Genomic DNA, 11,120 nt, shown 5'->3' with positions numbered 1-11,120 from the left:
TTTAGGAGCTGACAAATTGTTTTTCATTTTTTTTCCTTATCGTTTTTATATTAGGTTTAGTTTATTTTTATTTTATTTTTCTCCACTTTATCCCATCCCTAACCCGCACTTTCCAGCTTCCCCATACGTGCCTGCATATTGCACACTCCATCAAGTCTCAACAGATAAGATAAGGCAGACAACACAAAAGTATTACAAAATTACAGCAGCAGGTCCATGCATTCATCAACTGCTCTATGAGTGACTTAAATATAATATCATTGAATGTTAATGGACTGAATAATGTTGTTAAACGAAAGAAGGTCTTGCTCCAGATGGAGAGAGATAAAGGGGATGTAGTTTTCTTACAGGAAACTCGTCTGAGAAGACAGGAACATGAGAAATTAAAGAGAACAACCAATAGTCATGTAAAATATAGCTCATGTAGCTCAGCTCGGAGAGGGGTAGCTATAATAATTAAACCGCATGTAGGCTTTGAAAAAGAAATCTGCACGGAAGACAAAGAGGGTAGGTATGTGTTTGTAGTTGGAAAAACATTTACTACCCACCAGATACAGGACCAGAGCTTATGTGTCAGCTGATAGAGTTAATAACAACAAAAAGTAAGGGAGTCGTGATATTAGGAGGAGATTTGAATCTAATACTGAACCCAAAGTTAGACTCCTCTAATGCAAAGATACATAGAGCAGAAAAAAACGCAAGTATCTTGAGGAGAGCCGGTTCCGAGATTGGCCTTGTAGACATATGGAGAACACTTCATCCAAACAAGAAAGAGTATACATGTTACTCAGGGAGACATTTGGTGTATAATAGATTAGACTACTTCTTTATGTTTAAAAACAATGTAACATTGGTTAAGAGTTGCACCATTGGCTCAATAAATATGTCAGATCATGCTGCAGTTTCACTTATAATAACATTAAAAAACAGTAAACGTCAATCTCTCTGGAGACTAAATAACTCACTCTTGCAGGATAACAAATTTATAGAAAAAATACAAAAGATAATGACTGAATATGTTGAAATAAATAGTACAGAGGATATAGATCCAATTATATTATGGGAAGGAGCTAAAGCAGTTATGAGGGGTCATATAATTTCATACTCTTCTGCAAAAAGAAAGGCAGAACAACAAAAACAAAAACAATTATTACAGGAAATTAAATTATTAGAGGACAGACATCGGGAGACAGGTAGTATGGAAGATGAAAATAAATTAAAGGAAAAACGCTGTGAATTAGATAGAATAAGAACAATAGAGATAGAAAAAATTACCGAGGTTTACACAGCAAGACAGTTACGAGGGTGGACCAAAATCCTTAAAAATTTTGGCCTATAAACTTAAAAGACAAATGAAGAAAAGCTGCATCACAAAACTAATTACAGATCAGTCAGGAACAGTAACTGACAAAGACAACATTGCAGAGGAGTTTGCAAGTTACTAAGATTGTCATCCTGCACTTAGAATAAAGAGAGAAAAAACAACCATATATCAGAGAGTGCTCAATATTTAGCTATTGACGAGTCTGAATATGTCTGAATAATAACTCACTGAATCATTAAAGTACGTGCTCATATTTATTATGACAGGGCAGACAACAATAACAACAATGTTCCTAGAATAGCTCAATATCTGTATTGTCAGCCAGCTCGCACTGCCATAGTTGCTGTCTCACTTGCTTGAACGCCGCTCTCTGCCGGGCTACTGACTGTGTGTAATCGGGAAACACCTGAATCATGTCGCCTTGTTCTGTGATCAGATTTTGTGATGCTGTGGCTTTCCACAGGATTTCTTCTTTTTCTTGGTAGTAGTGGCACTTGACCACAAAGGCTTGTGGTTGTTGTCCTTCGTCTGGAGTTAGCTGTAATGTATGGTATGCTCTGTCCAGGGCAGATTGCTTATCCAGATTCAGCACTTTCTGCAATAGCTCCGCTATAAATATGCTTGGACGACAGCCCTCCTCTTGTCTTTCTTTCACACCAAAAATGCACAAATTGCATCTCCGTGATCTTGCCTCTAAATCCTCGCTCTTTGCTGTAAGACTGACCACTTCTTTTCTCAGCTGAGATACCTGTTGTTCTAGTTTGATGATGGCGTCTGAGTGAGTTAGCTGCTACTTCCAGGCTAGCGCTTCGCTCTTCCAGAGCATTAGCCCTCACGTTAACATGATCACTAGCCGCTTTCATTTCATCTCTCAAGATGCTGATCTGCTTGCGTATTTCGGTGTTATGTGTTTCCGCTTTCTTGTCCATTTTTGCCAGCAGGTCAGTTTTTAAAGACGTAATTGCCTGGAGTATAGCTAACTGCCCCAGGAAGGATTCAAGAGAAAACTTTCCCTGTGGACCAAACATATTAAGGAGGAAAGGATGGACATGTTTCCTCTTTTGAGCAAGTTTTAAGAGAATTCTCCACACATTAACATTACAAATGTAGTCTTCCATCATCTCTCCCAGCTGGCGGAGAAATTCTTGGACTACTTCCCATAGGATCCCAGAGGATTCTGGACCCGCTTTCAGTGGACCCTGCTGCAGAAGCCGTTGCTCTGCCCACAGAGTTAAAAAATCAGGTAATGGAGCTGTCAAGTGATAGCAGCTTAAAGTTGCAACTGACCAAAGTAGACCTGGTCTCTTTTTGGATCAGTGCATCAAAAGTATATCCTTGTCATGCTGTAAGGGCTATGAAGACTATTTTGCCCTTCACAACCACATATTTATGTTAGTCTGCCACAACTAAGTTCAAGGCCAGGAATAGACTTTAAACAACTCTCAATGCCACCTTGTCACCCTCTCCCCCATCCCACCAAGAGTGCATCTTCTTGTTTCCCAGAGGCAGGCGCAAGTATCACATTGATTCTACAATCAATCAATCAATCAATCAATCAATCAAATTTTATTTGTATAGCGCAAAATCATAACCAGATTTATCTCGAGACACTTTACAGAAAGAGCAGGTCTAGACAGACTCTTTGTTATGTTATTTAAAGAGAGGCCCAACATGAATCACCATGAGTAGCACTTAGCAATATTCGGCACATTGGCAGAAAAACTTCCTTTTAACAGGCAGAAACCTCGAGCAGAACCAGACTCATGTTGAACAGCCATCTGCCTCGACTGGATGGGCCGAAAATGGGATAGAAGGAGATGCAGGATAGAGACAGGCAAAGAGAGCAACAACAACATATGTTCTTGTTACAACAAGAACATATGTCCTTGTTACATGAACAACAACAGACACATACTTATGGTTACAATGCCAATGATAGTGGTAGACTAGGGTGAAGATTAGCAAAATAAATAAATAAATAAATTAGCGAGAGAAGCAGAGTAATGATAAAGGCTGAGGTAATCGTAATTGTAACAGTTGAAGTCAACAGGTCTACTATTAGCATTAGCAGCAACAATAATGATACTATGGGGAAGGCTGATGTTAGTAGTTGTTGCAGTCGAGCAGGTCCACAGCAGCAGGTGGTCTGCAGCAACGATCTCCAGGAACCTACAGGACAAGGGAGCACAAGAACTCCCGGGAAGATATATGGTTAGTAACGGGACCAGAAGATAGAGTTAATGAGCTGCATTAATATGACAGAGAGAGAGGGAGAGGGAGAGAGACAGAGAGTGGGAGAGAGACAGAGAGAGACAGAGAAACACAGAGAGAGAGAGAGAGAGGAGCTCAGTGTGTCAGATCCCCCCGGCAGTCTAAACCTATAGCAGCATAACTATGGGCCGGTCCAAGCCTGAGCCAGCCCTAACTATAAGCTTTATCAAAGAGGAAAGTTTTAAGTCTACTCTTAAAAGAAGAGAGGGTGTCTGCCTCCCGGACCCTGACTGGTAGATTGTTCCAGAGGAGGGGGGCCTGGTAATTGAAGGCTCTACCTCCAACACTACTCTTAGAGACTTTAGGTACCACAAGCAGGCGTGCATCCTGGGAGCGCAATGTTCTAGAGGGGTAATATGGCACTATGAGCTCTTTAAGATATGATGGTGCCTGACCATTAAGAGCTTTGTAAGTAAGAAGAAGGATTTTAAATTCTATTCTAGATTTTACAGGAAGCCAGTGCAGAGAGGCTAATACAGGAGAGATGTGATCTCTCTTCCTAGTTCTTGTCAGCACACGTGCTGCAGCATTTTGTACCAGCTGCAGAGTTTTTAGTGACTTATTAGGGCGGCCTGATAGTAACGAGTTACAATAATCCAACCTGGAAGTAACGAATGCATGGACTAGTTTTTCTGCATCGTTTTGAGACAAGATGTGTATTTTTGCTAAGTTGCGAAGATGAAAGAAGGCTGTCCTTGATATTTGTTTTATGTGGGAGATGAAGGACATATCCTGATCAAATAGAACTCCCAGATTCCTAACAGTAGTGCTGGATGCCAGGCTGATGCCATCTAGGGCAGCTATATCATTAGAGAAAGAATCTCTAATGTGTTTGGGGCCGAGCACAATAACTTCAGTTTTGTCTGAATTAAGTAGCAGAAAGTTTCTAGTCATCCAGATCTTTATGTCCTTAAGGCATGCTTCTAGTTTAGATAGCTGATTAGTTTCGTCTGGCTTCATTGATAAGTATAACTGAGTATCATCTGCGTAACAATGAAAATGAATGTTTGTTTGAGTGTTTCCTCATGATTTTACCAAGAGGAAGCATATATAAGGTAAAAAGAATCAGTCCAAGCACAGAACCTTGTGGAACTCCATGACTAACTTTGGTGTGCATAGAGGACGCATCATGAACATTAACAAACTGAGATCGATCTGATAAATAAGATTTAAACCAACTTTATGCAGATCCTGTCATGCCAATTAAATGTTCTAGTCTCTGTAACAGGATGTGATGGTCTATCGTGTCGAAAGCGGCACTAAGATCTAACAGGACGAGTACAGAGAGAAGTCCTCTGTCTGAAGCAGTAAGTAGATGATTTGAAACAAGGACAAGGGCTGTCTCAGTGCTGTGGTGGACTCTAAATCCTGACTGAAAGTCCTCAAATAAACTGTTGTTATGAAGAAAGTCACATAATTGATTAGCGACTGCTTTCTCAAGGATCTTTGAGATAAAAGGAAGGTTAGATATAGGTCTATAGTTAGCTAAGGTGCCTGAATCTAGGGTAGGCTTTTTAAGAAGTGGCTTAATTACAGCTAGTTTAAAAGACTGGGGTACATAGCCAGTCGATAAAGACATATTGATCATATCTAGTAAAGAAGTGCTAATTGAGGGAAAGACTTCCTTAAGCAGCTTGGTTGGAATCGGGTCTCAAAGACAGGTTGATGGTTTAGACGAAGATATCAGAGAATTTAGCTCAGGAAGGTCAATTGGAGAAAAACAGTCAAGGTAAATTTCGGTGGTCCGGGGTCACGGTGGACGACAGCTCTGATGTCAGTGACTCCTTCTGCCCCTCTCTCCTGGCTAACTGGACCAGCCAGCAGTGGAGAGAATGGAAGTCCCGCAACACCTGGCTGTTTCTTAAGGATGGAAACTTGGGATGCACAATTTGCAGAGACACAAAAACTATTCTGCTTTCTGAGAAGGTAATTGGCACGCACTTATCAGAAGAGTGGATTAATGGTGATGTAAGCAGCCACACACAAAAAGGGTTGCGTAAAAAAATCTATAAACATCGTGATAGCATAGCAAACAAAAGGGCTGTTGAAGTCACAGAAACCAAGCAAAAGGAGATTCTGCCAAACAGAATACTTGAGATAAATTCCAAGTTAAAGAAGAAACGGCAACTTCATTCAGATCGGCCTATATGGTGGCCAAGGAAAGGCTGGCTTATAAAAAGCTCCCTCCTTTAATGAAACTACAGGAGCTCAATGGCGCAAAAGTAGGCACTGTGCATAAATCAGATAAGTCATGTGCTGAAATTATAGGCCATATTGCATAGCATATGCGGATGAAGTTAGTCTCAAACATTAAAGAGATAAATTCAAAAATCAGCTTAACCATTGATGAGAGCACGGACGCGCATACCTCATTATATATGTGCGGTGTGATGTGAGTGGGAAAGGAGACGTGGACAATGTATTTTTAGACATTACAGAACTGACACAAGGCACAGATGCGGAATCCATTTACAACAGCTTGAGACAGAGTTTGCGCCAAGCGGGATTAGATGATGAGTTTTTGGGGACCAACCTCATCAGCATCGCCACAGATGGTGCTGCAGTTCTCACCGTCAAAACCACTGGACGGATTGCGAAGCTTAAATGTGACTTCCCAAACATTCACTCCATACATTGCCTGGCCCACCGCCTTGAATTGGCTGTCCATGACTCTCTCAAAGAGGTTGCTGGATGTAACCACTTCGAGTTTTTCATCTCCAAGCTGTACGCTCTGTATCACCAGTCCGCAAAGAATGCGCGATTGCTTGATGAAGCGGCTGCAGATCTCAATATGCAAATTTTGAGAATTGGGCAGATATTCACCATCAGGTGGGTGGCGAGTAGTTTTAATACTGTAAAAGCAGTCTGGAATAACTACCCTGCATTAGCGCGCCACTTCAAGACAGCAAGCGAGGATAAATCTCGCAACGACACCGAGAGGAAGAAATTCCTGGGGCTACACAAACATCTCACACACTCCGGGTTTTTAATGGATCTGGCTTGCATGAAAGACATACTCCGTGAGCTGCAGGGCCTCTCATTGACACTTCAGCGGAGAGACATGTCACTAGTGGATGCCACTCGCCAGATTCAGCAGACTACTGATGTACTGACAGCCATGAAAGAGAGTGGCGGTAAATCCACACTGAAGGCTGAACAGCGCACATCCCTGGGCCTGTTTAAAGATGTTCAACTTGTTGAGGGCAGGGGGAAAATCAACCGGCGTCAGATTTATCAGTCTGTGATTGACGGCCTTAAAAGGCAAATGCCGGAATCAGACCTTGTCCACATGTTAAAACCCCTGGATAAGCACTTCTGGCCACAGGACCGCAACGCATTGATCCTGTAGGGAAAAAATGAAGTACGGACACTAGCTAAAAAATTCGGCGAGTCAGCAAGAGAGGCAGTTGATGAGTTCCGCAACTGGAAGTTGCAAGATAAAGCACCAGGCAAAACATTGGAAAAGCTTTGTACAGCAAGCAGGACATATCTCCCCACCTCATCAGAGTGTGTGAGGGGTTTTTCTGCCGTCAATGACACTGACAGCAAGACCCGCAATAGACTGCGTGAAAACAGCCTCTCATCGCTCCTTTGTGTGGATCTTAATGGACCCCCTTTGGAGAGATCCGACCCAGCACCCTTCATCACATCCTGGATTAAATCGGGTCATCGCCTGTCCACATCGTGGGCTTCTGGACCAACAGCAAAGGAAGCTGATCCCAGGCCTGTGTGGTCGCTTCTGTTTTAGGTAAGGGCTAATCTGTATAAACTGTATTATTAATTGTTAGCACTGTGTTGTACATGATGTTGCTGAGGATTGGATCTCTTGCACAGCACTACTGTTAGGAATCTGGGAGTTCTATTTGATCAGGATATGTCCTTCATCTCCCACATAAAACAAATATCAAGGACAGCCTTCTTTCATCTTCGCAACTTAGCAAAAATACACATCTTGTCTCAAAACGATGCAGAAAAACTAGTCCATGCATTCGTTACTTCCAGGTTGGATTATTGTAACTCGTTACTATCAGGCCGCCCTAATAAGTCACTAAAAACTCTGCAGCTGGTACAAAATGCTGCAGCACGTGTGCTGACAAGAACTAGGAAGAGAGATCACATCTCTCCTGTATTAGCCTCTCTGCACTGGCTTCCTGTAAAATCTAGAATAGAATTTAAAATCCTTCTTCTTACTTACAAAGCTCTTAATGGTCAGGCACCATCATATCTTAAAGAGCTCATAGTGCCATATTACCCCTCTAGAACATTGCGCTCCCAGGATGCACGCCTGCTTGTGGTACCTAAAGTCTCTAAGAGTAGTGTTGGAGTTAGAGCCTTCAATTACCAGGCCCCCCTCCTCTGGAACAATCTACCAGTCAAGGTCCGGGAGGCAGACACCCTCTCTTCTTTTAAGAGTAGACTTAAAACTTTCCTCTTTGATAAAGCTTATAGTTAGGGCTGGCTCAGGCTTGGACTAGCCCATAGTTATGCTGCTATAGATTTAGACTGCCGGGGGGATCTGACACACCAAGCTTCTCTCTCTCTCTCTCTCTCTCTGACTCTCTCTTTCTCTCTCTCTCTCTCTCTCTCTCTCTGTCATATTAATGCAGCTCATTAACTCTGTATCTTCCGGTCCCATTAACATTACTAACCACATATCTTCCCGGGAGTTCTTGTGCTCCCTTGTCTTGAAGGTTCCTGGGGATCGTTGCTGCAGACCACCTGCTGCTGTGGACCTGCTCGACTGCAACAACGACTAACATCAGCCTTCCCCATAGTATCATTATTGTTGCTGCTAATGCTAATAGTAGACCTGTTGACTTCAACTGTTACAATTACGATTACCTCAGCCTTTATCATTACTCTGCTTCTCTCGCTAATTTATTTATTTATTTAGCCAATCTTCACACTAGTCTACCACTATTATTGGCATTGTAACCATAAGTATGTGTCTGTTGTTGTTCATGTAACAAGGACATATGTTGTTGTTGTAATAAGAACATATGTTGTTGTTGCTCTCTCTGCCTGTCTCTATCCTGCATCTCCTTCTATCCCATTTTCGGCCCATCCAGTCGAGGCAGATGGCTGTTCAACATGAGTCTGGTTCTGCTCGAGGTTTCTGCCTGTTAAAAGGAAGTTTTTCCTTGCCAATGTGCCGAATTGCTAAGTGCTACTCATGGTGGATTCATGTTGGGCCTCTCTTTAAATAACTTAACAAAGAGTCGGTCTAGACCTGCTCTTTCTGTAAAGTGTCTCGAGATAACCCTGGTTATGATTTGGCGCTATACAAATAAAATTTGATTGATTGATTGATTGATTGTAGGCAGCCTGGACGATTTTTTTAAATTATGATGGTCATGCGTGTGTGGTGTCATTGATTGGTTTGTTGATGCGTGACATGTTATAGTATTTCAGTGGTTATTTTGCGCATGTTAATGCAGACTTGTTTCCTTGTAGCCAGACTGGCATGTTTTGTTTTTGATTTAGATTTGATTCTGATTTGATGCGTGTGTGGAGGTTGGATGTGATATGTGCTTATATGTGCTGACATAACGCAAGTAGGCGTACAGGCTTAATGGATGAGTTTTGAGTAGTAAGTCCTCGCGCACCCCCCCATATAAGTGAGCCCCCCCGAAAGCCGCGGTATAGTTCGCACACTGAGTGTATACATACAATACTGCAGTCTACTCTACAGCATAGGTCTGTCTTTCTGTAACACTTACAAAACTAGATGTATTTTTCCATATAGAGAGTGTTTCAACTGGATTCCTTAGAAAGACCACATGAATATATTTTCATTGATGAAGCTGGGTTCAATCTGACCAAAAGGAGGAGGAGAGGCCAGAACGTGATTGGCCAATCGGCCATTGTTGCAGTCCTTGGCCAGCCTGGTGGCAATGTCACGTTATGTGCTGCCATCAGCCATCATGGGGTTCTCCACCATCATGCCACCTTGGGGCCATATAACACTCAACATCTCCTGACATTTCTTACTGACCTTCTAGATATTGTGTTAGAGTGTGAGCAGCAGGATCATGAACAGGCAGGGCATCCTGTCTATGTCATTGTGTGGGACAATGCGAGTTTTCACCATGCCATTTAGGTCAGAGAGTCGTTCAATATCAACCAAGAATTCATGAATGTTTGCCTTCCACCATACTCCCCTTTCCTGAACCCAACAGAGGAGTTCTTCTCTTCATGGCATTGGAAGGTTTATGACCGCCAACCTTACACTAGGGAAAATCTGTTGCAGGCCATTTAACTGGCCTGTAATGACATAGGCGTGGAGGCATGCTAAGCGTGGATCCGGCACACCAGGAGTTATTTCCCACGTTGCCTGACCAGGGAGAATGTGGCCTCTGATGTGAATGAAGTCCTGTGGCCTGACCCAGCACGTCAACATGATGCTGTGGATGAATAATTGTACAGTAGATACTGTATGCACTTGAGTTTAATTTTGTAGTTAAATGTGATTCTTGTTGATATTTTTACTTTTTTACTGTATACAAGTGCTTAACAGGATTTTTGTTTTGTTTTGCAAAATGCATTTTGCCTGTGAACAATAAAGATTATTTCTACAGCTTTATGTTCTGATTATTGTGTTTGTTTTTGAGCACAGTTTGAACTGTTTTGTATATAAAACAATGTAATAGTTTGGTTTTGCAGAAAGAGTCAGAGGTGTTGTGAATGTAGTTTGAAAACTGTGATTTGTGTTTACAGTTTAGAGAAGGGTGGAAGGTTTCAAGAAATGTGTCTTAGCAGTTGAGAAAAACTGAAATACCACTGACTAAGAATGAAGAGTTTGCCCCAGGAATTCAGAAGTGTTTTTGATGTTTGGCATGCAAAGGGGATCGGGCTTGTTGGAGATTTATTCAAGGACATAACACTGATGTCCTTTCAGCAACTTCAACAAAAATTTGACATTTCTTCTGAACATTTTTTTGGATACCTCCAGGTCCATCATTTTATTCAATCAAAGGTGAAAAATCTCCCCATAGACACTCCCTTATTTGGGGACATTGATTTATTTTTACTGAAGTGAAGAGATATGGAACATTTTCTTTCACATTCCTACTCACTGTACTATTCCATGTGTAACCCCAAGTACAGCACCGCTAGGTGATGAGGGACGCCAACACCATGTCCTTGTTCCTATTGCAAGAAGCATACATGATTACTGGTACCAATAATATTTGAACTAATACAATTTGAAACGAAATAACACATACCTGGAAGCCTGCGAGTTAGGGTGACCAAGCTAGGCCTCTGTATGATCTGGGACACTCGAACACACCGTACTCTAACGCTTCATGCAGTACTGTTCAATTCGTTCATCTTCCTCCAACAGCAACAGGGCAGGAATGGCAAGGTGAGCTTGCATCGAGCCACAAATGGCTTCATTTGAAGCGCTACTAACTGGGGACAGCTAACACTTGTTTACTTCCTCCTCGCCGTGATTACGGGGTGGGAGGCTTACCCATCACACATGGATTCCTCAGATATTCTGTAAGGTCATACAGAAATGTGA

The 11,120-nt window shown here is 42.1% G+C and overlaps 1 protein-coding gene across 1 annotated transcript; it reads left to right on the top strand.

The window, feature by feature from the left end:
- Positions 1-2,091: 2,091 nt before the first annotated feature.
- Positions 2,092-7,343, top strand: LOC138611137 (E3 SUMO-protein ligase KIAA1586-like). The gene is given in 4 exon segments (XM_069684093.1): positions 2,092-2,102; positions 5,413-5,705; positions 5,708-5,947; positions 5,950-7,343. Coding segments are annotated over 4 exon segments (1,938 nt in total).
- The last annotated feature ends 3,777 nt before the right edge of the window (positions 7,344-11,120 follow it).

Source organism: Semicossyphus pulcher, unplaced genomic scaffold (assembly GCF_022749685.1).
Source record: "Semicossyphus pulcher isolate SPU_LCO1_2020_fin unplaced genomic scaffold, fSemPul1.0.p SCAF_7, whole genome shotgun sequence".
Taxonomy (NCBI): Eukaryota; Metazoa; Chordata; class Actinopteri; order Labriformes; family Labridae; genus Semicossyphus; species Semicossyphus pulcher.
This window is presented reverse-complemented; position numbering and strand designations above follow the sequence as displayed.